We start from the raw sequence: 27,739 nt of genomic DNA on the forward strand, positions 1-27,739 counted from the left end.
TGGAGAAGGGGGGTCGTGTACCTAAGAGTAGTGCTCACAGAGAGACTAGAGGCTTCAGGACCGGTGACATTGCAGCGCTGTCTTCTTAGGCGAGTGGCTGACCCTGTGAGTGAGGCAGCCTCCTTCACTGCCCTGATTTGCCTCAGTGATGGACTGTGGTCTACAAACTGAAATAAACTTTTCCTCCTCTAAGATGATGCGACTCAGAGTGTTTACCCACAGTAACAGAAAGAAAACAGAACACTGAGTTAGACTAGACAGTGAGGTGGGGGGTGGGGGGGAGAGGGAGAGAGACAGAAAGAGAGAAAGAAAGATGCAAGTTGCTTGAAAACACAGGGAGATTATTAGCCGGACTGAAGAATACATCACTGAACATGAAGGTACCTCCTTCCCAGTCAGCAGAGAGGTAGAATCCTTCAGTGAGGGGCTGGGGGCGTGGCTCAGTGGTAGAGCCCCTGCCTAGAATCCCCCAGTGAGGGGCTGGGGGTGTGGCTCAGTGGTTGAATATTTGCCTAGCATGCATAAGATCCTGAGTCAAATTTCTTTTCCCACAAAACAAACTGAAACTCCATGGTATAAAACATTTATTGGGAAGGAGGGAGGAGGTTTTCAAGAGCTGTTTCCCTAGTAGAACAGAGTTCTGCTGTAATTTCCTCTTGGGCATGCAGTATCTCCATTAGTATCCAGTGAAGATCCTGGCTGGCTGGTCCAGTGCTACTGCTCACAACAGAGCCCTAATGGACAGCCTCAGGGCATCTGAGCCAGGCCTCACCATTCGTTGCTTTTGCACAGTGATCCCTGACTGAGACAAACTAGAAGACCCACGTTTTAAATCCACAGTCCATTCCCAGCTCTTGACCCCAAACCGAGTAAAATCTTAGAACTACTGATATGCTGCAGGCCACACGGCTCCTCCCTTATTTCCCGGTAAGACTGACATGACCATGTAATAACTGTGTGGTTTGGTAACCCCGTTTTAGCAGTTATCACTTTTTTCCCCCCCTAGAAACTGAGCACTAGAAAAAAGGGAAGTGGGGACTGGAGAGATGGCTCAGTGATTACGAACACTTGTTGCTGTTGCCGAGAACCCAGGCTCAGTTCCCGGCAACCGTGAGGTGGTTCACCGCCTTCTGTAACTCCAGTTCCAGGGAACTTGAAACCATTTTCTGGCTACCATGGGCACTACATGAACATGGGACAACAGACATGTAGGCAAAACACCCATACACATAAAACATGAAAATAAAAGAAAGGTTGGAAAATGGCCTAGGCTGAGTTAGCCTCTGAGAGACACTGCTGGGGCCCTCCCTATGGCTGGCACACCCAGAGCCTGCCTCGATTTCATGACCACTATACTCCTTAGTGCCTCATTTTGTTTTTGATTACATGCTGTCCCCATTCCCTAGCACGCACATCCGTGTGTGTGTGTGTGTGTGTGTGTGTGTGTGTGTGTGTGTGTGTGTGTGTGTGTGTGAATGATGGTGCATAGGCAGAGGCCAACTTTGGAAATCAGTTTTCTCCTTCCACCCTGTGAGTTCAAGAGATCAGACTCCATTTTGCAGCCCTGGCAGCTGGAAGTGAAGGCACAGTAAAGAAACCCCACTCCCCTATCTGCCTTCTGTGTCCTCTAAGCTGCCCGTGAAGATCTAAAACAACACACTCTTTTAACACTGAGTCAACTTGCTGGCCCTGATGCTCTGTTTATAAGAAGGGTCTCCTGCCTCTAGGGTTGACCATGAACCCCTGATCTGCCTGCTCTAACTCCCAAATGCTGCCAGGACAACTGTCCTCATGCACCCTTCCTCTCCGACTCTTCCAAGTTTGATCTTTAAGTCGCCCTCCTTTTACTTTAATCTGTTCCCTTGTTGGTTGTTATCACAAAATACCAACAAGAAGCAACTCCAGGGAGGAAGGGCTTCTCGTGGTGTACAGTTTGCAGAAGTACAGTCTACCGTGGTAGGAAAGACATGAGGCAGGAGGGAGGGAAGGGTACAGGAGAAGGGGCCAGCAGGAACCCATTGCATCCACAGCCGTGGGCGTGGGGGCAGAGGAAATGAACGGAACCAGGCTGGGCTGTGAGACAGCAAGACTCACTTCTGCTGTGTCCAAACGTTTCCCGATGGACACTCACTCTTCCAACTTTTTTTTTTCTTTTCTTTTTTTCAGAGCTGGGGACTGAACCCAGGGCCTTGCGCTTGCTAGGCAAGCGCTCTACCGCTGAGCTAAGTCCCCAACCCCCTCTTCCAACTTTTGATGCAGTCTAGTACCTGCATCTCATGCTCAGGGAACCATCGGGGTGTGGATCTGAGCAGGAAACAGAGTCCATCTTCCATCAGAGATGCTGGACCGTGCTCTCCACAATCCCTGGTTTTATCCAACTGGAGAGTCGAAGTCTGCACCCGAAGCTCATAGCACAAGAAAGAGAAAGCAAAAATTACTGGACACGTGAACCTGCAGCTTGTCCAAATACAGGTGTACATGGAGGTCTTCACTGGGCTGTGTTAGTCAGAAGACTTTTCATCTGGCCCTGGCTGCACAGCTTCCTTTATTCCTTGGAAAATCTCCAAGCCACTCAACGTCTTATCATTAAGGCCCTAAATGAGCCAAACTTGGCTTCAGTTGCTGCAATTAAGAATCAGGGCTGTGGGCCTGCCCTGCTAAGATAAGCTAAGAGAGTCTGCACTCCCCAGAGAGTTATCCATCCCATTAGCGGTCAGAAGGAGACAGGATTTAAATAGCCCAGAGATGCTGCTACATTGTGTCATGGGCAGGTCTCACAAGCTACGTGACCCATGAGATGCAGCCACCATGAGGCTGGCGGCTAAGCCCTACTTCTTCTCTATGTACATGGGTCCCGTTTATTCAGCAGACAACGTGGGTGAAGGGAGTGTGGCTGGACAACATGTGGCATGGGGCTGGCCACGGCAGTGCTAAGCCTAAAAAAAAAAATCTCAAGGAGAAAGACCAAGTCTGTGATTGTCTAGTTCAAGCAAGCTTTATTTTAGAGGTGAACCCGGGACAGGCCAGTCTCACCCCAAGTCAAGATTTTAGAAAGAGAGCCCCGGGTGGGAGGGAAGCGAGGTTTTTATATCTTGGGGGTAGGGAGTTTTCCAAATGGGGGATCTGGCAGATAAAACAGGCAGGGTTACAGGAACAGAACATACGCATAACAAATTAGTCCTTGTTATGAAGTATAATGTGGGGGAGGGGTACCATGGTGGCCCTTCCCAGGTGTGTCCCTGAGAAATGACGCATGCAGCAGATCTAGTATAAAGGGGGATTATTGGGGGAAGTGAGGGGAATCAGGGCCTGGGAAAGAGGTTGAGGCAGAGGAGTGGACATATAGACAGGCAGACAGAGGGGAGCAGGGCCATGAGGGCAGAGAAGGGAGGGTAAGGCAGAGAAGGACAGACAGGGAGAGAGAGACTTGTCTGGTGGAAAAAGAGAGAGAGGGAACTAGAGTTCTCTTTTATATGCAGCCCACACTGGTGGAAGTGGCAGCTAAGGCCGGTTATGATGGTTAGCAATTGCTAGGTCCCCAAAGGCAGGCCAGCAGAACAGCCTGCAGCCTACATGCTAACAGTCATGATGGTCTCCTGAAACAAGGCATGATTGCCATTCCTGGAGCAGGCAGTACAGAACCATTTGCCCTTAGGGTCACAGGTTGGGCAGAAAAACAGGTTTAATCATTTCAAGGCTGGGGTTTGGGGAGATGGGGATGGGGTGGAGGAACTGAGGTGGGGTGTGGATAGAGGCTGGGGACATAGGGGTAGGGTGGGAGGATGAGGGGGGTATCCCGGACACCCAAGGAACTGGAAGTTTTTAGGTGTCTCATGCTAGGAAAACACTGAATGAAGTCAGATGCTGGCCGGAAGGGAAGCTTGTCTCCACTCAAAGGATGTCACACAACTCTAACAGCTTGTCAGAGACCTTTGTAGGGGAGGAGGAAGCAGACAGCGATGGATCAGTGATGGACAGACTCACACTCAGAGCCAAGACTGCTCAGTTAGGCAGACCTTTGTCCCTTTGTTTAAACCTAAATCTCACACAGGACCCCCAAGAAAATGAACTTGGGCATCACTGGACATCTGTATTCCTCTTCCCGGTGTAGCCACGTGAAACAAATAGCTTTCCCTCCTTTTGGCTATTGCTTGTTGCTTTGACTGGCCATTGAGGGCGAGAGACACTTTCTGATTGGTTGGGGCTGCCAGGTTCCAGGTTTTAACCCTGTGTGACCTGACAGCATTAGCCGTGCTGGCTGGTGTTAAGGTTCGGTTTGCTGTTAGGTACTGGGATACTAAGCGCAGGGGTCCAAGACCTGCTTGCCCCAGGGATGAGATTGTCTGCCTATTGACCCAAGTGACACTATGTGACCTTGCCCTCAAGTTATGTCTGATTGGTGAATAAAGACACTGACAGCCAAAAGCTGGGAAGAAGAGACATAGGTGGGGTTTAGGGTTCCAGAACCACAGAGAGGAAGAAGAGGGGAGAGGGGAGAAAGACACCTTGGGTTAGGAGTCAAGAGCAGCCCAGGTGAAACATAGTAAGTAATAACTCAGGGTTATGGATAGGAAAGTAGATTCTAGTGGCACAGAGGGTAGGTATCTGCCCAGCTTTAGTGCCGTTTAAGGCTTATTATAAATATAAAAGTTGCGTGTGTGATTTATCTGGATTCTAAATGGTCATAAGCGGAGTAGAAACCCTGAATTGAGATCAAATAGTTCTACAACAGGTTGGTTTTATCAGCGCGTGGGAAGAGGACTCTCAGTTGAGAAAATGCCTTCGTGGGCCTGTTGGCAACCCTGTGAAGACATTTTAATGACTAACAATTGGCATGAGACCCAGCCTACTGCAGGTGGGTGTGTCACGCTGGGTCCGTGTCTCAGTGTCTCATCAGAAAGCTGACTGAGCAAGCCGTGGGGAGCAAGCCAGTAAGTAGCATTCCTCCGTCTCCTCCATCCCTCACTTCCTGCCTCCAGGTTCCTGCCTTGAGTTCTTGTCCTGACTTCCCTCAGAGATGACCTGCGACACGGAAGTGTAAGGCAAATTAACCCCTTCCTCCCCAGGTTGTTTTTGGTCACGGCGTTTATCACAGCAGTAGAAACCCTAACTAAGATATTAGCTGAGGGTATTTTTGCTTGCCTTTAACTTTACTGGGTAGATGTTTAGATTAAAATCTACTTGTGCAAGTGTGCATGCATGTGTGTATGTGTGTGTGTGGTGTGTGTGTGTGTGTGTGTGTGTGTGTGTGTACGCGAGTGTACATGGACGTAGGTGTCCTTGGAGGCCAGAGAGGGTGTCTGTTCCTCTGGAGCTAGACTAATAGGAAATTAATTATAAGTCATTTGATGTGGATGCTAGGAACTGAACTTAGGTCTGTGTTTTTAATTTCTGAGTCATCTCATCTCTCCAGACCCTGGCAGGGGTTGGGGTATTATATACATAAATGTATCATCAGAAACTCTTTCCTAAAAAAAAAATGTTCCAGGCAATAGTGGTACAAGCCTTTAATCTAAGCATTTGGGAGGCAGAGAGCAGGCAGATCTCTGAGTTTGAGGCCACCCTGGTCTATAGAGTGAGTTCCAGGACAGCCAGGGATACACAGTAAACCTTGTCTCAAAAAACGAAAACAATCAAACAAACCCGTAGAGAAAATATCTCGTGTCCGTACGGGTGTGGCGCCTGTCAATAATAAATGTGATGGCCTATAGCTTAGGCAGGAAATAGGAGGTGGGACATCCATTAGGCCAAAAGGGTTCGGGGATTGTGCGAGGAACAGCAGATTCACCCGGGCTGTGAGGTGACAGACTCACGGTGCCCGAGCACAGGTAACCAGCCACGTAGCAGAATGTAAATTAGGATGCATGGGTTATTTTAAGTAATGATCTAGTCAGAGAAGGTGGCTCTGTGGTCAAGGTATTTGTCAGTGTATTTTGAGCTTATTCTGGGGACTATGGGTTGGGAGGTAGAACCAGACCTCACTTCTACAGAAATAAAAGAAAAATTGAAAATTTCCATGTCCATGAATGTGTACCAGACGCTGAGACACGGACCCAGCGTGACACACCCACCTGCAGTAGGTTGGGTCTCATGCCAATTGTTAGTCATTAAAATGTCTTCACAGGGTTGCCAACAGGCCCACGAAGGCATTTTCTCAACTGAGATTCCTTATCCCATGCACTGATAAAACCAACCTGCCATTGGAGGTCAAAGAAGACGTACGATCCCATTAGGTCCCCTGGCACTGGAGTTACAAGTGGCAGCGAGCTGTCCTGTGTGCTGGGAACTGAACTCGGTCTTCTAGAAGAGCAGCCTGTGTTCTTTACGGCTCAGCCATCTCTCCAGCCCCATCCTTGGGGTATTTATCTCTTTCCCTTTGTTTCTGCAGTGTTTGGGGAATGCACTCAGGACCCGTTCGGAACAGACAAGTGTGTCATAGCAGATCTATGTCCCCAGCTCAAAGCTTTCTCCATAGCAGCAACGATTCTTCCGGAAAAGGTAAGTGTTCCCTGCAGGTAGACACTCAGTGTCCCTTCCCGGACTTTGCACTGGTGCTGAGAGCAGTTAAGGGTATCCCTTCCCACAGTCCTTTTCCACTCACCTCTGCTTCCCCCTCATTCCCTGGCCACCATTCTGCATCCCGACATGGCTTAGGAGTCCACGGGATCTGGGTCCTGCCGACTGCCTGGACCTCATTCTCTATCTCGGCTCTTATTTGGTTTCTTCATGGTCACTCTGGCCCCCCTGGCTACTTTGGACCACGGCTCACTCAGGGCTTTCTGTCCCTATGCTGCGACTGTCCCCAGACAGCTTCTAGCTCCTACGTCACATACTCTAAGATCGTTTGAATGTGAACTGTCCCTCCCAGGCTCTTATGTTTGAGCACTCGGCCCTCAGTGAGGAGTGCTGTGTTGGGGGTTGTGGAACATTCAGGATGGGGATCATGATTCGTAAAGACATTTGTAAAGAGGACACTCGGGTTGGCCTCTAAGAATGATAACTCAGCCTCTCTTCCAGGCCTTCCACCGCTTCCTGCTGTGATATAAGCAAGCCACAATCTCCTGTAGCCATAAACTGAACCCCCAGGCACCATATCTTCCCTCAGATAAGCGACTGTTTTACTTAGGGTTTCTGTTGCTGTGAAGAGACACCCTGACCACAGTAACTCTTATAATGGCTTACAGTTCAGAGGTTTATTTAGTCCATTACTGTCATGGTGGGAAGCACAGGTAAGAGCTAGTGATGATAACCTAGTGACCTTGGATGATCTAGTGGCCACACACGGGATGTGCCTCTTAGAGCTGATGGGATCAGTGTTAGATCAAGACAAGAGTGAACGGTGCCTCTTAGGATCTAGGCCTAAACATCAGAAGGATGATGGGGCCATGTCTGTATCATGGAGAGGGATGGGTACCACTCTCCGGATTTTGGAAACGAGTGCCTGGAAATCCTGCTGTTTTAGCATGTGATGCTTCTGACTGTAGCCCTTTGGTGGCTTCACAAGAGGAGTGGTCAAGTTGAAGATGGAGTTGCTGTGTGGAAGGCTCAGCTTACAAGCCATTGGAGAAGCATGGCTGGGCACAGGCAGCGGCCTCTAGCTCTTGGGCTGGCCAGCGCTTCTTCCTCCTTCCTCCTCTCTTCCCTCTGTCCCTCCTTCCTTCCCTCCCTTTCGAAAAGGGTCTCACTATGTAGCTCATACTGGTCTGATCCTCCTGCCTCAGCCTGAGTGCTTGGACGGCAGGCTTGCACTGAGTTACTGGCTCGTTCTGACGTTGCTGCAGCTGTCGCTGCTCGATGCCGAGTTAAACCCTGTGTGGACTGGTATCAGAGGGAGCTGCAGACCCTGATTGGATGGTAAGAGGGAGTTGCGGACCCCGATTGGCTGGTAAGAGGGAGCTGGGGACTCTGATTGGCTGCTGCAGCCTATCACGACTCATCAAGACTAGAAAAGAAGATATGACATGGAGTGGATGTGGAGGACGGACAACTCTTCAAGGGGGTTGTGGGGGAGAGAGTGTCACACTTTCCAGTTTGCTTTTCTGCACTCTTCTCCAGTTCCAGGGGGTGGGCAGCCAGTCCAGGCCCCTGTCTCAGCCTTAGTGGCCCCTTCTTGCCCTTCAATTCGGAAAAGCCTGGTCCTGCTGCAGGATCGGTCTAGGTACTCTAGACCTGGACACTCCTCAACATCCCCCGGCCACTTGAGCACCCCTTCCCAACCCACACCAGGTTGTTCTTATTGCTACCCAGTCTGTTTGCCCCCTTGCTCAAGGCCTGTCCTGCTCACTCATGTCTCCACCACTCAAAATGGCCTCCCTTGTTGAAGGAAGTCTCTGCATACCTGACGAGCAGACAGCAATAGTAGGGAAATACTGTTGGCCTTTTTTTTTTTTTTTCTCTTTTTTAGGTTCTTATATCTACCACCCTTCCAACCCTTATCAAATGTTCCCAGAATCCCAAACATAAACTATCTGCTGCTGGCAAAAAACACACCCTTCCTAGTGCACGAGATAAATCGTAGTCAACTGCTATGAGGCAAGCCCATATCCCATACCAAACATAGTCACATAACATAACTGTTTTTGTTGGTTTTGGGGTTTTTTTTGTTTGTTTGTTTTGTTTTGTTTTGTTTTTTTTTGGTTTGTTTGTTTTTTAGGAAACCAGAATTCCCACCTCACACCACAGCTATTTCTAACGCTGCAATGGGCGTGGCTCTACTTATGTTGTCACTGAGTGGAAAGGTCAGATGCTGCCTTCCCATGATGCAACAGCAAAAGCCTAAAATCCCGTTCCACACAGAGCCTTCACTGCGGTTTCCCTTTCAGCATCTGGGTGTGGAGTGAGAACACGCAGGGCCTGCAGAATGCGGGGTGTGTTTGTGTGTGTGTGTGTGTGTGTGTGTGTGTGTGTGTGTGTGTGTGTGTGTGTGTGCCAGGCGTGGTAACTACCGCCTAGGGGACCATGCAGAGAGGGGGGCTAAAAGAGAGACCGCCTGGAGTGGGTGGCTGGACCTCGTGGTGAGTAGCAGTCAGAGTGAGCGGATCTGGCTTGTGGGAACTGATAGAAATGTTTCATTTTTAATCATACCGTAACAGGAAGGGCTCCGTGGTTATGGGAACTTGCTGTGGAAGCTCCTCCATCAAGTTGAGGGCCAGGAAGAAAACACCAAAGGGATATGCCCCCTTCCAGAGGTCCACAATCTCATTAAATAGTGCCAGCAGCTGAGGTCCCAAGTTTGGAAGCGGCATTATTGGAGTTAGGGAGGGAGGGAGTTGGTGGGGGGTGTAGGATGTGGGGGATAGGAGTGGGACAGTGGGGTGGGGTGCGGGATAGGTGTTATGGGAGGTGAGCAGTAGAGGTGCATTTCACATATAACAGTGACCCTGGAACCTCAGCACCAGGCTGTCCTTTGACCTTTCTGTGACTTAGATTTGGACATCAAAACGGGAATAATGGACAAAGCGAAAAGTGCAGGCACTGGGCTGCTTTTGCTTGTTCCTATGGGAAAGCACTCGTGGGCTAGCCCAGGGCTCACTGTCCATGGAGGTGTCCAGATGCCTGGTGCAGGCATGGGTGCTAGAGTTTCGGTTCCCTAATGAAGAAGTTATCCCACATCAGTACAGACACAAGGTACTGACAGGCACCTGCTGAGAATCCCATGTCCGTCTGTAAGACAGTCTCATGCTATTTTGCCCAGGCTGACGTTGAACTCCTAGGCTTACACCACCCTCCTGGCCTCAGCTTCCTGAGTATCTGGGAGATGTACATCACCACAGTCTGCCCCATCTTTTATACGGGGCTCAAGCCCCGGTGAAGTTTGGTGTCTTCAGGAAGTAATCTTGGAACTAGGCCTTTTTTTTTTAATTTTTTTTTAAGATTTATTCATTTATTATATGTAAGTACACTGTAGCTGTCTTCAGATACACCAGAAGAGGGCATCGGATCTCTTTACAGATGGTTGTGAGCCACCATGTGGTTGCTGGGAATTGAACTCAGGACCTCTGGAAGAGCAGTCGGTGCTCTTAACCACTGAGCCATCTCTCCAACCCCCAAGAACTAGGCCTTTTTAAATACCAAATAACAACTACATTCACTGCGGCATGTGCATTACACACATATTTGTGTTCACGCATAGGTATATGGTTATACATGCATGTATATGTACACACATGTAAGACAAATCCATACTCATTTCCAGGCTCACAGCAACCCTCCTATAAAAGTGGACTGTCATGCCCATTCTACAGGAGAGAAACTGAGGCTGGAGAACGCGAGCTATCCTGTCCGAGGTTATGAAGCCACCCAGGTTCCAGCCTCCATGCTTGGTAAGTCAGCCTTATGGATCAGCTATAGGTTGGGCAACTTGGCAAAGCCTCCAGAGAGATGGTAACTGTGATGGTTTGTACATGCTCAGCCCAGGGAGTGGCACTATTAGAAGGTGTGGCCCTGTTGGAGTAGGTGTGTCACTGTGGGCATGGACTTTAAGACCCTCATGAGTTACCCGAATTAGACCTCTGATACCCAGAGAGGGGGGCGGGGGGAGGACTGTGCGTAAAATTTTTTGGGCCTAAGAAATGGCTCAGCAGGTAAAGACACTTGCATCCAAGCCAGACGACCTAGTTTTGGTCCCCCAGGACTGGACCGACAGATATGATAAAAATGAACTGACTCTGGAAAATTGACCTTTGACCTCCACAGGCATACTGTGGTACATACCCTCCATGCCCTCAAATAAGAATACATAAAGTTGGGGTTGGGGATTTAGCTCAGCGGTAGAGCACTTGCCTAGCGAGCGCAAGGCCCTGGGTTCGCTCCCCAGCTCCGAAAAAAAAAAAACAAAAAAAAAATACATAAAGTTGCAGCCTTCACCCTTCTGCCACTGCTCTCTAACGCCAGCGCTGCCTCTTGCTTGCTGAGCTCCAGCCGAAGGACAAGGGGGGTAAGTAAGGAGGTGCCCATACCATGGCTCAAATGAAGCACTACCCGCAAATGCACAGGTGGTAAAGCACCCAGGAAACAACTGGCTACAAAAGCCACTCGCAAGAGTGCGCCCTCTACTGGAGGGTGGGAGAAACCTCATCGTTACAGGTCTGGTACTGTAGCACTCCGAGAAATCAGACGCTATCAGAAGTCCACTGAACTTCTGATTCGCAAGCTCCCCTTTCAGCGTCTGGTGCTGGAAATTGCTCAGGACTTCAAAACAGACCTGCGCTTCCAGAGGGCAGCTATTGGTGCTTTGCAGGAGGCAAGTGAGGCCTATCTGGTTGGCCTTTTGAAGATACCAACCTGTGTGCTATCCATGCCACACGTGTAAGAATTATGACAAAAGACATCCAGCTAGCACGCCCCATACGCGGAGAACGTGCTTAAGAGTCCACTATGAGGGGAAACAGTTCATTCTCAAAAAAATTTTTTCCTCTTCTTCCTGTTATCAGTAGTTCTGAATGTTAGATATTTTTCCATGGGGTGAAAGGTACCGAACGAAGTCTATGATTCCGAGTGGAAACATAGGGGACAGAATCAGGTATTGGCAGTTTCTCCACGTTCATTTGTGTGCGAATTTTTAATATAAATGCAAGATGTTGAAGCATTGATGCAAGCAAAATGTTTCAGTGAACACATTTCAACAGTTCAACTTTATAACAATTATAAATAAACATGTTAAAATGCTCTGGACAATGCCAGCATTTGGATTTTTTAAAAATGAGTAAATTTCTTATTGACAGCAACTAAATGGTGTTTGTAGCATTTTATCACACAGTAGACTCCATCCATTCACTGGACTTTTCTAACGGAGTTGTCCTATAGTATGTGCATATTTTTTTTTTTTTTTTTTTTGGTTTTTTTTCGGAGCTGGGGAGTTGTCCTAGGCAGGCGTAAATAAATCCCCCAACCCCCTCGAGTATGTGTTTTTTTTTTTTTTTTTTTTTTTTTTTGGTTCTTTTTTTTAATGTTGTCTTTGTTTTGTGCTGTTCTGTATGTTTGCTATTAAAATACATTAAATTATAAAAAAAGGAATACATAAAGTCCCTTAATACTATGTAGGCTGGTGGTGTGACTCTGGCTGAGCACTTCTGAAGTACTCAGGAGGCCCTGAGTTCAAGTCCCAGCAATGCAAAAAGAAAGAACCCGCATGCGGGCATGAAGAATTTAGTTTCCAGAAGGGCTCCCAGCAGCTGCAGGGAAGATATGTACACTGGATGGGGTGGACCTGTCATAGAGGTGGGAGCTTTCTTGGTTTTAACAGACCAGAGGCTTGTAAAAAAAAAAAAAAAAAAAAAAAAAAAAAAAAAAAAAGGGAGGGAGTGAGGCTGACCTGGAAATCAGTAAGAACCGCACCCCACACCTCAGTCTGGAATTTTCCTTCTCCAACTGTACCTCCCAACCCTTCCTGGTTTTCCAGGCTTACCAGCTGGACAGGAGCAGACCAGGATACAGCAACACCAGCCAAGGTTGCCAAGGTGGTAGCAAGGTGGAAAGGCACCCGCATGGGTCTGAAGGTCATGGGAACTCTGCGGTTTGACCTCTGTCCCAGAGATGAGTATCTGGGCCTGTGGTCTTCCTGAATAGGCAACAGTGGGTGGGGAAGGAGGCAGAACTCGGGGGTGGGGGGTGGGCGTGGGCTTCTGGCCCAGATATTTTCTCAACAGGAAGTCTGTGGCATTCGTTCAGATCCAGAGACGTGAACAGCTATAGAAAAATAGAAGCATGACAGGTGGAGAACCCAACTGTGCTGTCAGTCAAAAGACAGAGGAGGGAGGAGCAACGGCTTAGTGACTAAGAGCACTGGCTGCTCTTCCAAAGGACCCCAGTTCAATTCCCAGCACCCACTTGGTGGCTCACAACTATATGGACCGCCAGTCCCAGGGCATCTGACACCTTCTTCTGGCCTCTGTGGCACTGTGTTCATAACAGTCATAACAGTCAAGTGCTCCACAGATAACTTTGTGTGCAAACAAGAATGCCCTTACTCATAAAGGACCCATAGATGAATCTAGAGAGGCAGGTGACAAGCTGCAGGTTTTCAGAGGAACTTCCTGAAGGATTAGCCCTTTCCCAAGAAGACGAGCGCTCAAGACAGTGGAGCATGAAACAGTGTGGTGGAAGCAGGGGGATAAGGAGTTCAATGTGGTCCTCAGGGACATACTGAGCTCAAGGCCAGTCTAGGCTGGCTTCTCCTTTCCCTCACTAAATAATCTAAGGGACTTCAGGGAAATCTGAGAAAGCTGAGGTTGCTGTTCTGTCCCAAAACTCATAGAGGACATTTTGGGGACAAAAGGTGGCTGGGGAAATCCTAGACCCACTGTTGGAGTAACTGTTGATTCCCAGCCTGTCTATATGGAGCCGGTGGCTCTATTCAGCGCCGTCTGGACCCCCTGGGATGGAGCATCAATTGCCTCTGACTGTATGAAATGTACCTGCTGCCCTTGGAATACCAGGTGATGCAAAACTGGGGGCTTTATCCTGCTCAGCCTGGAACATAGTGCTGAAGGAACAGAAAGCTGGTGTGGTGTGGCAGGGACAATTATGACAAAGAAGGGATATGAAGATAAAGTGGGGACCACCTAGGGAGCAGAGGGTGATGCTTATGTAGAACACAGAGAAGGAGAGGAAGCTGGAAGAAGAGTCAAAGGTTCAGATGAAATGGCTGGCAGTGACCTGTATCCCCAATACTTAGGAAACAGAGAAAGGAGGATTGGTTTCTGGGGGGGAAAAAAAAGAAGTTGTTGTATGGCTCCCCAACAAAATGGCTTTCCCTCTGGGAGAAATTTCTCTTAAAACGCTAGGATATAAAGGGAAATGAATATTGGGGGTATGTTAGGCGTGGGATGTTTACAAGGAAGCGAAACAATAGGTTGTCCTAAAGAGGTTAAACAATGCGTCCTGCTGGGAAGCAAGTTAACAAGTCAGCTTCAGGAAGTTCCTAGAACTGACCAGATTCTTTAGGCTCCTTCCTCCTTACAGGAAGGAGTATGTGAACAGTTAAGATTGCTTACTTGAGACTTACTCTTAGACAAACTGAACTGCTTTGAAGAGGCTCAGACCAAACATTCTAGAAGAAGCAGAGACCAGCTGTGGTGATTGAATGGGAATGGCCCCATAGGCTCATATTTAGCCATCAGGGAGCGGCATTTTTTGAGAAGGATTTTGAGAATGATTAGGAGGTGTGGCCCTGTTGGAGTAGGTATGTTTTTGTTGAAGGAAGTGTGTCTTGGGGTAGGAGGTAGGGTTTTGAGGTTTCAAAACCCAGGCTCAGTATTTCTTTCTGCTTGTGGATCACAATGTAGATCTCAACTACTTCCCCAGCTGTGCCAAGCTTCCCACCATGTTGTCAATGGACTAAGCTTCTAAGCTGTAAGACTGCCCCAACTGAATGCTTTCTCACAGGAGTTGCCTTTTTTAGGAGGTGTCTCTGTGGCAGTGAAACAATGACTAAGATGCCAGCCGAGCAATTAGCTGAGTCCCCAGAAAGGTCACTCTCCTTTGTTGAGCTCCTACAGGCTGTGCAATTGCTCCAGGTCCCCAGCTTTGTGAGTTGTCACCATGATGGGGTGGGCTTTTGTCATGCAGCTGTGTTTGAGTCCTTTCTGCACCTGTAGGTAACCTCTCACCCATACTCCTATGTCACCAAGGTAAAACTCGTTGATTCACAAGGTCAGACTTTGGTCCATCATCAGTTCCCTACTTGGGGTTCACATCTCCCCAGGAATGGTCTCACACAGCTGAAGTGCAGAGCCGTCTTCTGTTATACAGCATAGTTGAGGCCAGCTTTGCTATAAAAGACCCTACTTTTTAAAAAATGTAAAAAGGTGCCATGCCTTTAATCCCAGGGAGGCAGATCTCTTAGTTTGAAGCTAGCCTGGTCTACAGAGTGAGTTCCAAGGCAGCCAGGGCTACACAGAGGAAACCTGTCTTTAAAAGAAAGAGCCATTGGGTGGCTGTACAAACCTTTAATCCCAAGCAGTAGGGAGGCAGGAGAAGGCAGATCTCTAAGTTCAGTGTCTACAGACTGAGTTCCAGGACGGCTAAAGATAAGCAAAGAAACCATGTCTCAAAAAAACAAAACAAAACGAAAACAAACAAGACAACAAAAATTTTTAAAAGAATGAACCCAGAGCTTGGATTTCTGAGAACATCAATAGTGCCGTGGGGTAATATTTCTGAGAAAGCAGGGGCTGATCTCCTCTGAGGAAAGCCCACAGGATGCCTAGTGTGCTGATACATTCTTGAGATCCCAGCACTTGGGCCACTGAGCTAGAAGGGTCAGCCTGTTACATGACTGGGGAGGGTAGTGTCAGGGAAGACCTAACGGATGGCTGTTAAAGTGTGTGACAAGTGCCCTTTGACCTTCCCCTTCCCCGTCAAGAGCCTTCTGGTATGATTGGTTTTATGTCATCTCAACACAAACTAGAGTCATTAGGGAAGAGGAACTCTCAGTTGAGAAAATGCCTCCATCAGATTGACTCGTAGGCAACTCTATAATGTATTTTCTCAATTAATAATTAGTATGGGGGTACTAGTCCCACTGTGTGTAGTGCCACCCTTTGGCTGGTGGTGCTAGGTCGGGTAATTAAGCCTACTGTGCAAACTATGAGGAAACAACATCAAGCAACATTCCTGCATAGTTCTGCTTCCGTTCCCGCTGTGAGTTCCAGGCCTGCCTTCCCTTGATGGTGGACAGTTGCCTGGAAACCTAAAATGACAGCAGCCCCTTTCTCCCCAACTTGCTTTTGGACATGGTGTTTTGGCAATAATAGAAATCCCAGTTCAGGAATTTAGCTCCCAGCTTGCCTGCAAGCGCAAGGCTGGTTTGGTCCCCAATTCGAAAAAAAAAAAAAAAAAAAGGAAAAAAAAAATCCAGTTCTGACAACCCGATTCAGAGAAGTTCAATCCCTGGATATCATTCTTGGGGACAACCCATCAGGTGTCAGTGTCACAGAACAGAGCGTGGGCTGTGAGCAGTCATGAGGCTACCTAACCTGCCCTGAGCACAGCCATCCTCATGGGGACCCATGGATACTGGGCAGCCAGAGGCTAGCAAGGTTCCTGGTCATGTGGGAAGGATCCGTCTCTGTGAGATTGAGCAAACAAAGAAATGAGTTGACTCAGTCACCGGCGGGTACTCCTGCTGTCTCTCAGATTCCCATGGGAACTCTGACCATGTAGACAACGGAAGGAAGAAGAGGCAGAGAAAAGGAGGCCGGTGGAGCAGCCAGCAGACCGTCGAGGGACAGGAAGTGTGACGTGTGGGACATCCCAGGAACACAGACGCGATGGCCAGCCCGCTCCGGCTTCACTCTGCATGGGCTGTGAAGACAGGGGCTGCCCTGGGACCCGTCAAGAAACTTTGGAAATCATCTGATTCAACAGACAGGGTCTTGCTCTGTGGCCCAGGCTGGCTGCAAACTCTGGATGCTTTGGCCTGCACCACCCAGTGCTGGGATTACAGGCGTGTGTCATAATGCTTCACATCTACTGCCCCTTTCCTAGGTATCTGGAGACTCCAGTCCAGGGCAACATCTGACGCCATCCAGTCTCTCCACTGCTGTGACACCTACCTCTGTGGTCCTGGACTCCTTCCTGGACCAGCACTGAAGCACACAGCAGGTCCACCCCCTGCTACCACCTATCACTTTGGCTTCTATCGCTTTGATTTTAGAGCTCCAAGCACCTATACCACACTGCCGTGGATGACCGGATTCCTATACTGTGAAATAGTGTGGTGTCTCAGTTCCACCCAATTACTGAAGCCAGGGTGCCACCTAACACAATGATGGGCCATGTGACTTTGTCTCTCCGAGGCGAAGCTGACAGCTGTTTACCTTGACTTAAATTGCATCCACCCGATGCCAGGAAGGGCTCCCAGGGCCACACGGCTGCCGGCTCTGCCTAGCGTGAGGCATTCCCTTTCCCGTGTGCTGAGGACTTCCTTTGTAAACTCCATGAGTCTGAAAAGCAATGTCTCGCTGTAGGTGACACAGTACTGCCACAGAGGGAAGCACGAGGGGACAGGCAGAAAACAAGACTGTCCTGCTCCTCCAGCCTGCCTTTCCAATAAGCTTCTACTCTGGAGTTAAATCTAGGTCTTCATGAATAATTATTAAAAAAAATCATAAACAAAACAACACGGACTAGCAAGCAATAGCAGGTCTCTTTCTTAGTTCTCCTGTGCTATGGTGTGAGTCTGAAATGTCTCCTGCAGGCTCCTGTTTTTACTGTCCAGTTGGCTGAGGATTATTTTGAAGGCTGTGGAGATTTTAGAAGGTTGGGCCTGCCTAACGTAAGTAGGTTACTAGGGGAAGGCCTTCAGTTTTAAACACCTCACAACCCCTGCCATTCCACATGTGGTTTCTGCTTTCTGATCTGAGGGCAGTGAGGGGCTCAGTGGTAGAGCACCAGCCTAGAATCCCGCAGTGAGGGCTGGGGGCGTGGCTCAGTGGTAGAGCCCCTGCCTAGAATCCCCCAGTGAGGGGCTGGGTCGTGGCTCAGTGGTGGGGCCCCTGCCTAGAATCCCCCCGTGAGGAGCTGGGAGCATGGCTTGGTGGTAGACCCCCTGCATAGCAATCCCCCAGGGAGGAGCTGGGGGCGTGGCTCAGTGGTAGTGCCCCTGCCTAGAATCCCCCAGTGAGGGACTGGGGGTGGGGCTAGAATTCAAATGGCCCTAGAACCCATTTCTAAGACTAGAAAAAAAACAAAAAACGAAAAAACGGAGGGGATGAAGGGAGAGAGGGAGAAAGGAGAAGGAGTGGAAGAGAAGGCAACATGCTCTTCTTGCCCATGTTTTCTCCCATATGTGTTTTGGGGGGGGATTTTTCTTTAATTTATGTAAGTGTTTTGTCTGCATATAGGTATATAAAGCATGTATGTTCAGTGATCATGGAGGTCAGAATAGGCCGTCCAATCTGCCGAAACTGGAGTTACAGTGTGAACTGCCACGTCATGTGGCTTCTGGGAACTGAACTCAGATCCTCTGCAAGAGCAGACGATGCTCTTAACCACTGAGCCATCTCTCCAGCCCTGCGGAGGCCTTGGGAAGACCATCTAACTCGGAGCTAACTACACAGGTTAAGAGGAGAGGACATGGAGAGAACAAGGGTTGGGGGAGAAGAGTAAGAGGTGAGGAGTGTTTCTGAGTGTGCAGCCCTTCTGAGAGCAGCCGCGGGGACCCCTCACAGGGAGCGAGCCTCCCTGTCTGTCATCTGTAGCCCAGCTGGCCTTAGCCTGCAGAGTAGCCAGGATTCAGGCCTATGGCCCCACTCTCAGCTCTTACCTTCTAGGAAGGTGCCTGCCGCTTGAGTGAAGGACACGCCCCCCGCACCCTGATGCTTCATGCCTTTAGCCTCACTGGATCGCCCTGGGGGTGCAGTGCTGTTAGGATTCCCATGCTCGTTTGCAGGAAAGGAAAGTTCATAAAAGCCAAATCTGACCCAAATTCCCAGCTTGGACGGCAGTTCCCGACTGTGCCTGAAAACGAACACTGACTGAAGCGGTCTGTCCAACTTCAAGGCCGAAGGAGATTTGGGTGGACAACAGGAGACTGTTGACAAGGGAGAATCAAAAGAAAGCAGGGAAGCCAAGACACCTGCCGAACATTGCTGGGAAGAAACAGATGAGAAAAGCGTCTGACAAAGGGGTAGGGCTGGGGTCAGGGCAGGTGGGGGGCAGGTGGGAGGATAGAGGGAGGATAAGAGGACATCAAGGCAGGGAGACAGGAAGGAGAAAATTTGGGATCAGATCTCAGGGAGAGGACAGAGCTGCAGGCCCCCCTGCTTTGGGTTTGAGAGGAAATACTGCTCAATCAGACCTGCCTTTCTCTCTGGTCACATGACCCACGCTAGTATAACAGCTTCCTACCAACCAAGTTCCTTATGATTTCTGGCTCCCCTCCTTTTTCTTTACAGCTGCGAGAATCAAAGGAACCCCAAAGCAGGAAGCCGTGTGCAGGCAGGGCATTGCTGGTGGGATTGAGGACTGTGGGTGGGAGGAGGCTGGAGGATGTCTGTGGAAACTGTCAAACATTGAACTCACTGGGAAGCAAGGTTGCTAACAGTGGAAACAGATGAGGAAGGTCCTGTACAGAAAAAGCCGTCTGACATAAAGTGTCAAAAATTTGGGAGAAACAAGGCCATAGGGCAAAGGGTTTCCTCTTACCTAGTTCCCCCTTCCTGGAAGAGGGGAGAGTGGGTGGAAAACCCTGAACACCTGTGGGATGGGAAAATGGGAGAAAGGGTTCCTTGTTTTGCCTTCTTTCCATACACCTTCCTGTTCTTTCAAGCCTCTATGGCTGTAAATCCTCTCTCACCAGCCACAGCTAAGCAGCAAGAAAGGGAACAGATCATCGAAGCCACTTCCTATGAGCTGTGAGGCTACGGGGGAAAGGGGCCCTGGAAAGCAGAGGGGGAATTCCCATGGGAAGTCGAGTTGGTCTCCCCCAGAGACACAGGATGGCAAATGTAGTAACTGCAGCTTAATATCCCGCCCAAGGCTAAGTCAATAATTGCTCTGGGCAGTTCTGGCAGGTGGCTTGAGCAAGCGGTGGTGAGCAGTTTGGTCTGGGGACAGGGAGAACCAGAGGATGTGAGTGTAGTCTGAACCCTGCAGAAAGGCCTGTGCTCTACGGGTGGGCCCCTGATCCTGTATCTTTCCCCCCATCTTGAATGACCCCAGACTGGCACAATTCCTTGATCCTCACGGCCATCCTCATCTTTTCTTACTGGGCTCCCTGTAGCCTGCTGGCCCTGCAGGTGAAACCAGGTTCGCCCAGCCTGCTCCCGTGCATCTCATCCTCCTGTAATCTGACCCTGGCGGACTTGCTGTTGCTTCTGCTGCTGCCCTTCCGGATCGTGGAAGCTGCATCCAACTTCCGCTGGTACCTACCAAAGATCGTGTGCGCGCTCACGGGCTTCGGCTTCTACAGCAGTATCTACTGCAGCACGTGGCTGCTGGCGGGCATCAGCATAGAACGCTACCTGGGAGTGGCTTTCCCGGTGCAGTACAAGCTATCCCGCCGGCCACTGTACGGAGTGATCGCTGCTCTGGTGGCCTGGATCATGTCCTTTGGCCATTGCACCATCGTCATCATCGTTCAGTACCTGAACTCAACCGAGCAGGTGAGCACTGAGAACCAAATCACCTGCTATGAGAACTTCACCCAAGCGCAGCTGGATGTGGTGCTGCCCGTGCGACTGGAGCTGTGCCTGGTCCTCTTTTTCGTCCCCATGACAGTCACCATCTTCTGCTATTGGCGCTTCGTGTGGATCATGCTCACACAGCCCCATGTTGGGGCTCAGAGGCGACGACGGGCGGTGGGCCTGGCTGTGGTGACGCTTCTTAATTTCCTGGTGTGCTTTGGACCTTACAACATGTCCCACCTGGTGGGGTTCCACTTGAGGCAGAGCCCCTCGTGGCGGGTGGAGGCTGTGGTGTTCAGCTCCCTCAATGCCAGCCTGGACCCTCTGCTATTCTACTTCTCCTCCTCCGTGGTACGCAGGGCCTTTGGGAAAGGTTTGCTACTACTCCGCAATCCCGGCTCCTCTATGCTGGGCCGGGGAGCCGAAGAGACAGTGGAGGGGACAAAGACAGACAGGGGTGGGAGTCAAACAGAAGGGGCACAGAGCTCTGACTTCGTCACCGAGTGAGTATAGAGTCGCCCGGATCTTCCCGAGCGTCTGGGTCACCCAGAAGTTGGGCTGGTTAGCAGATCTCCTGAGACTTGGTAAAAGATAAAAGTTATAAAAAAAAAAAAAAAAAGAAAAGACACCCCCCCACCCCACCCCCCACCCCCTGCCACCAAATCCTCTAGGATCTGCAGAACCTCTTGGCTGAATTTTCCTGCCCAAGGAAGCACAGCTCCAGGATACAAGAAGAAATGGCTGCACCCCTGCACCCCTTTTCACACCTGTGAAATTACACTGGAGGCAGGGGCTCAGAAGCAAGGTGACTAATAGGAGTGTGGCTATTTTCTTCAAGGTTGGAAACACCACCTAGAGACATTGGTCTGGCTGGTGATGCTGAGAAGAAGCCAATGGAAAAGACAGGGGAGAGATGGTGGGAAGAAGAGGAATTCGGGGAAAGCTCTAAGCCACGGGCTGGCAGGGGGCGGGGGGAGGTACAGGGCTCCCATCTCTGGTGATCTTGGTCTTTCTGTATCCGATTGAGCTGTGCCTTGCACATGCGCTCCGCTGATGTTCGTATTTCGGTCTTGTCTCCGCCGTTACACTGGGATCTGGGTTACCCAGTGCCTGGTTTATCCTCAGTGTCACTGCCCTGGGACTAGGTGCAGATCCATGTCTTGGTACCCATCTGTCTGACATTGACAATGACCTGCATGGAAAGAAAAAACAAATCTGGTTTGTCAGGTTAAAAATAAATATTACGAAAGTCTGACGCAAATGTTCACAGTTTTTGGCACATACTTTCAAATGACAATATCGTGAGGGCCAAGGGGTTGAGGGTCCCACCTGGGCCTGCTGATCTACCAGGCAGCTTTGAACCTGTTCCTTCCGGCTCAGAGCTCACAGTTCTCTGTATCAAGCCTGTCTTCAGAATCCTTTGCCTGCCCTCTACCCTCTCTCTTCTTTCTTCTTTTTTTTTTCCTTTTCTTTTTTTCCGAGCTGGGGACCAAACCCAGGGCCTTGTGCTTGCTAGGCAAGCGCTCTGCCACTGAGCTAAATCCCCAACCCCCCTCTCTCCCTTCTTGACCGCCTGTCTAACTCACTTCTCCCCAAGGAGCCCAGTGACCTTCCTCCCTAGTGCAATTAACTCTAACATGCCCAGCACTGTAGAAGTTGAGAAAGGAGGATTGTGAGTTTGAAGCCAGCCAGAGGCTACACAGGAAGACTCTGTCCTTTTTTAAAAAAGTATCTTAAAAACATAAAATCTTAGAAATGAAAAAATTGTTGAGACAAGGTCCTTGGCGTAGGTATAGCTGAGGTTGGCTTTGAACTCCTGTGTATACAGAGTGACCTTTAACTCATCCATCCTCCTCTACCCTCCCCCAAAGTGTAGAATATGGGCGTGCATCACTTCAACTGTTCTGGAAATGAATTATTAAACCCAAGGGCCAATTTCATTGCTGGTAAAAGCATTCACTTGTATAAATCGGATGACCTGATTTTGATTCTTGGAACCCACAATAAATAGGATGTGGTGGTGTGTACCTATAATCCCAGTACTCCTGAAGCAATGGGAGGTAGGGACAGGGGGTCCAGCTAAGCCTGGACTACAAACATGGCAGAGACAAGAGATTCACCTTTACAAAGTGGAAGGAGAAAACAGACTCCAAAGTTGTCCTCTGGCCTCCACGTGCATACATACACATATACAGACACACACACACACACACACACACACACACACACACACAGGCACAAGCACACACACAGGCATAGCACACAGACACAGCTTCCCCCAGGCTTCAAGCACAAACAATTAAAAAGACTAAAGTTGATTTATTTTTGAGGCAGGGTCTTACTATGTAACCTTGGCTGATCATCAGCTCAATATGTGACCATGGGCTGACCTTGGATTTACAAAACCCATCTATCTCTGTCTCTTGAAGGCTGGGGTTAAACCATGACTGGTTAGAATAAAATAATTAAAAAGCCAACTATAGGCCGATGTGGCAGGAGAGAAACGCAGGCAATATTCTCGCCTACAGTGAGTCTGACGCATGCATGTAGCTTGCAGATGAGCTCAGCAAACCATGGAACTGAGAACGGGACCCCCGTTGAAGGAATCAGAGAAAGGACTGGAAGAGCTTAAAGAGGCTCGAGACACCATATGAACAACAATGCCAACCAACCAGAGCTTCCAGGGACTAAGCCACTACCCAAAGACTATACATGGACTGACCCTGGGCTCCAACCTCATAGGCAGCAATGAACAGCCTAGTAAGAGCACCAGTGGAAGGGGAAGCCCCTTGGTGCTGCTAAGACTGAACCACCTAGTGAACATGATTGTTGGGGGCGGTAATGGGGGAGGATCGGGAGGAACACCCATATAGAAGGGAGGGAGGGTTAAGGATGTTGGCCTGGAAACCCGGGAAAGGGAATAACAATTGAAATAAATATATCAATTTAATAAGATGGAGTAAAAAAAAATTTAAAAAAAAAATCAGATAAGATGCTGAGGGGCCTGGAACACAGTTCAGAGTGTTAAAAACACTGCATGCATGGACCGGAGTTTGGATTCCTAGAACGCACATTAAAAAGTCAGCGGTGTGGTACACAGCTGTAATCCCAGCACTCCTGTGCTGAGTTTCCAGCCAGAGACCGGAAGATCCCCTGGAAGTGAGTGAGTGGGCAGCTAGCCTGCAGATGGGACAAGGTAGATGAGAACCTGGCCAGCCTCAAAACGCACCACACCCATCCCTAAGGTCCCAATGAAGAAAACAAATCCTGCCAGCATTCGTGCACAGAACCAAGGAGTTTATTGGGCTTCCTTACAGAGCATAGGCGAAAGCTTAATTACAAGGCTGTATGGCTGCTGCTCTCCCCAGCAGGCTATCCCTGAAAAGCCTTTACCCGGCTTACCTACAGTCACATAGATGGAGACTCCCTCTCCTCACTGCCCCCCAAGACCCCGCAATATAGTCTGGCCTCCTCCCAAGGCCTCACTCAATTAAAGCAGGGTTGTATACAACCGGTGGTAGAGAAGGGCTGGGTACTCAGGCCAGGGTCTCTCCATGAAGGGTACGAACAGTCAAGAAGGTCAGCCAGGGCAACCCTTTTGCAAGGGTGTGCCGTTGAATTCCCCAAGGTGGCGGTTTCTTGCCACAGAGGTTTGGCCCTTGCGACACCCAGATCTCCACACATAGAGCAAGTGTATAACATCTAATGAGATAAAAGTTAACAGCATTGGGAGCTCACTGATAAATGTGGACGGCATTAACTGATCGGCACTGTGGTAGAGAAGGGGCTGGAGAGGGTTCCTGTAAAGACCAGGTCAGGGGATCAAATCCTAGGCCTTCCCCCCAACACACAACGCCTGCTCTTTCTTTGCACTGGATTGGTCTAACTATTTGGCCACGTGGCTGGGACCTGATAAGACCTGTTTTATGGAAGACGCTGTTCAGTGTGGCCCCACAGGGTAGAGCAAAGACAAGAAGTCGAGTTTCCAGCCACTGGGGATGTTCAAACACATTAACTGCCCCAGTAAGACGGTCACTCCCAATTTCCATGAACGTTGGAGGAAGAGACAGCAAACATACACACACACACACACACACACACACACACACACACACACACACACACACACACACACACACAGTACACGGTTTCAGTTTCAACATTGGGCGACTGGTACTGGACCTCAGCCCTACCATCCCTGGGTCGTTAGCAACTACATCTACGTGAGCTCTTTTTCTGTTGCTAGGACAAAAACATAAGAAAAGGAAGCCTTTGGAAGAAGGCTCGATGGTAAGAGTCCTTGCTGGGCAAGCATGGGGACCTGGGTTTGAATCCCCAGTAGATGCATAAAATGCTAGGCATGGCTAGTGTGCTTGAAAGACAGAGACAGACAGATCCTGAGAGTTCCTTAGCGAGGCAGCCTAACCAAAACCAAAATGATGGGCTTCTGGATCATGAAATCTGTCTCAGGCATGTAAGATGGACAAGAGGATTTGCCAAAGTCTTTCTCTGGCCTCTCCTTTGTATCCTCAAATTCCTCAGGTGCATGTAACACACACACACACACACACACACACACACATATACACGGGAGGGAGGGGGGGAGGGGGAAGGGAAAGAGGAGGAGAGAGAGAGAGGGAGAGAGAGAGAAAGCACACTATACTGAACAGCTTAGAGAGCACAGCAATGAGCCTGGGCTATCCCCCCACCCCACCCCGTATTACTCATGCTGCTCCCTGGGAACTGTGGCGAGCTGCCACAAGGAAGAGTCAGTCACACAGCATGCATAGCCTAAGCACAATAGAAACTCATAACTGGAGTCAGGTTTCTACTGAGTCTATCGCTTTCACCTCAATTTCGTAAAGTTTAAAAATATCATTGATTTGGGTCATCTCAGGTCCAGGGACCCTCCCAAAGTGACAGCTTTACTGAAATTGAAAGATCCAAGGACCCCGAACAACAAGTATCTAGCAACACACCTGGAGGCTTCTATGTAGGGAAGGGCTAAAGTTGAAACCTGTTGGCTTGGAGGAGACAGTAGTGGCTCCATGTCAGAATAATGCTTGCAGAAGACTGGGTGCAGTCCCAGCCATGTCTGGTGGGCCACGATCACCTGAAGCTCCAACTCTAGGGATCTGACACCCCCTCTGGCCTCCCTTGGTACCTGCATCGTGTGTACCTGCTGAACCTGCAGGACACAGATACACCAAGTAACTGAAAATAAAATAATACCTCAAAGAAGAAAAAAGGGGGGCTCAAGGCCAAAAGGTTAACAAGTAGGTCGACTTTGTATTAGGGATGTGGAGGGAAGGGGAGGGAGGGCAGGGCAGGAGAGGGAGGTGGGGGAGGGAGGATGGAGGGAGGGTTGGGGGAAGTTGGAGGGGAGGGAGGATGGAGGGAGGGGGAGGATGGAGGGAGGGAGGTTGGGGGGGAGGTTGGAGGGGAAGAAGGATGGAGGGAGGTTGGGAGGGAGGGTGGGGGAGGGAGGGATGGGAGGGAGGAGCTTAGGGGGAGGGAGGATGGAGGAGGGGGTTGGGGGCAAGGAAAGGCCCCAGCTTGCATGTGTCAGTTTCTAAGCCCTGGCAAACACCTCACCCCTGGGGGCAGTTTTGCCAAAATTAGAATACTGAGTACGATTTTGCCCAAGGGATGCTGATGAGAAACTCATGCACCAACCCAGCAATCAGACCCTGGAGAGAAGCCCTCCATTCCCTAACAGCAGGCAGAGAGGGGTCTGTGAGGGGTTTCCATAAGCATCGCTCAGCCTTGCTGCCTGGGCGCCCTCCAGGGCATCCGGGCAGCTGTAGAATTCTGGGGCTCTGTCATGCCCTTCCCTGCAGCACGATGACAGATGGGTAAACAGAAATATTGGTGCCTGGTTAATAATAACACAGACGGCAGCTATGGCAGAAACAAGTGGAGGGGGCGGGAGGCAGACCTGCAGGGCAGGGGGTGGGGGTGAGGAGGTGGGCCTGGGGGGTGGGGACTGGGAGATGGGGGTGGGGGATTACCACTGAGCCCCGGCTTCCCTTTTCAGATGCCACCATACCCCAATCTCCAAAACCTCTGACCACAGCAGAGTTTGTGTACATAAAGTGTGGGCATTCTGGTCCATTTCTGTGGTCGGAGACAGTTGGGGGATGGTAATGGCCCAGACAAAGGCACCCTCCAGTGTTTCATCTCCACGGGCTTTAGCCTCCCTGCCTCTCAGCCCTGGGCCTCTGAATGTTTTCCCTCCTTGGCCTTGCTTTTTACCTCCTGGGGTTAAAAAGACTTTTGCCCTGTTTTCTTTTCCTTCTCGTTGTTTTCCTATAGTTACAGGAAGTGAGGCCATTTCTCATCTACAAATTGCACATCTAACCAGGAAACTGGGGCAAAGATCGCCAAGCCACATAGCAGTAGCCTTCACCCAGTTACCCACTTGGCCATGGGTGGAGTGTCTGCTGAGGTAGAAGACTTGATGGTAGTGGGACACTGTGCTGGCCCCGGTCAGCTGTGGCCTTGCAGCTTACTCAAGGAGGGGCTATCCTCAGCTCCAGAGTAATCTCAGGCTCCCTCTCTCCGTGATCCGCCACCCCCTGCCATCTGTCACGATGAATGGTGACCAGCCTCAAGGAAACAGGAAAGTAAATACACGGGTCACAGGTTTAGCTGTGTTCACTGAGCATGTGTGCAGCTGTGTGCTGTTTCTATGGTGTCACGACAGACAGAGGCCCACCTGACCATTGGGGTCATGGACACTCGGTCATCCACAAACTCTGACCAGGGCCAGGACTGATCTCCATGCTAGCGACCCCGCAGTGGATAAGAAGTCTGGGATCCTGAATACAGGTGGCTGGCACTCAGCGGAAAGGGAGACAGACTGAACAGTAAATAAATACCTTATCTCGGGGGACACGGGGAGGGGAGCGCAGGAGACAGAGCTGTGATGATACTCGTGTTAGAAGATGATATGATGACTGCTGTTAGTGTGTACGCAAAACCAAGAAATGAACAAAAATGCGAAGACAAGATTTTTGAAAAGGGAGAAAGAGGAGGTAGGCGACTTTGGAGGCAAAGGCGGGAGGTGGTCTGCAGGGGAGACAGGCCTGGGGTCCACAGGAAGATCTTGTCTCAAAAAGAGAGGGAGAGGGAGAGGAAGAGAGAGAGGAAGAAAGAAAAGAGCGGGAGGAGAAAAAGACACTAGGAGAAGGGGGGAAAGGGCATGGGCATGGAAGGAAACGAGGGGAAGGGTTCCAGGGAAGGAGGAAAACCTAAAAGCCTGGAGCATACCGTGACCTCTTGCCTTAAAGGCCAGAGAGCAGGAAAACAAACAGAAGACACTCAAGAGGAGATACCCAACACTGTGAAGACAGGAAAAGCGAATCAAAAGTAGAAAACGACTTCTCCGGGCACAGTGGGCAGCCGCTTTAAAACAAGAGGGTTGAGAATGATGCAGACGGATCGCACCAGTTGAGATCCAGAAAAGGAATGCTCCAAGCAGAGAGCCTAAGACCAACCCACGGCCTGAGCCGGATGACCGAGTGCCCAGAAGGTCTCTAAGGCTCAGGGCAAGAAGCATGTAAACCGCCACACCTGATCTTTCTTGTTAGTTTTAGAAAACTTAGGTA

The 27,739-nt window shown here is 49.8% G+C and overlaps 1 protein-coding gene and 1 pseudogene across 1 annotated transcript; both read left to right on the forward strand.

Annotated features, from left to right (window-relative positions):
* Nucleotides 1-9,537: 9,537 nt before the first annotated feature.
* Nucleotides 9,538-11,382, forward strand: LOC116893369 (annotated as a pseudogene).
* An 8,273-nt stretch (nucleotides 11,383-19,655) lies between these two features.
* Nucleotides 19,656-20,732, forward strand: Ffar2 (free fatty acid receptor 2). The gene is given in 3 exon segments (XM_032896156.1): nucleotides 19,656-19,737; nucleotides 19,740-19,789; nucleotides 19,791-20,732. Coding segments are annotated over 3 exon segments (978 nt in total). The 3' UTR covers nucleotides 20,637-20,732.
* Nucleotides 20,733-27,739: the final 7,007 nt, after the last annotated feature.

This window comes from Rattus rattus, chromosome 2 (genome assembly GCF_011064425.1).
Source record: "Rattus rattus isolate New Zealand chromosome 2, Rrattus_CSIRO_v1, whole genome shotgun sequence".
NCBI classification, from domain to species: domain Eukaryota; kingdom Metazoa; phylum Chordata; class Mammalia; order Rodentia; family Muridae; genus Rattus; species Rattus rattus.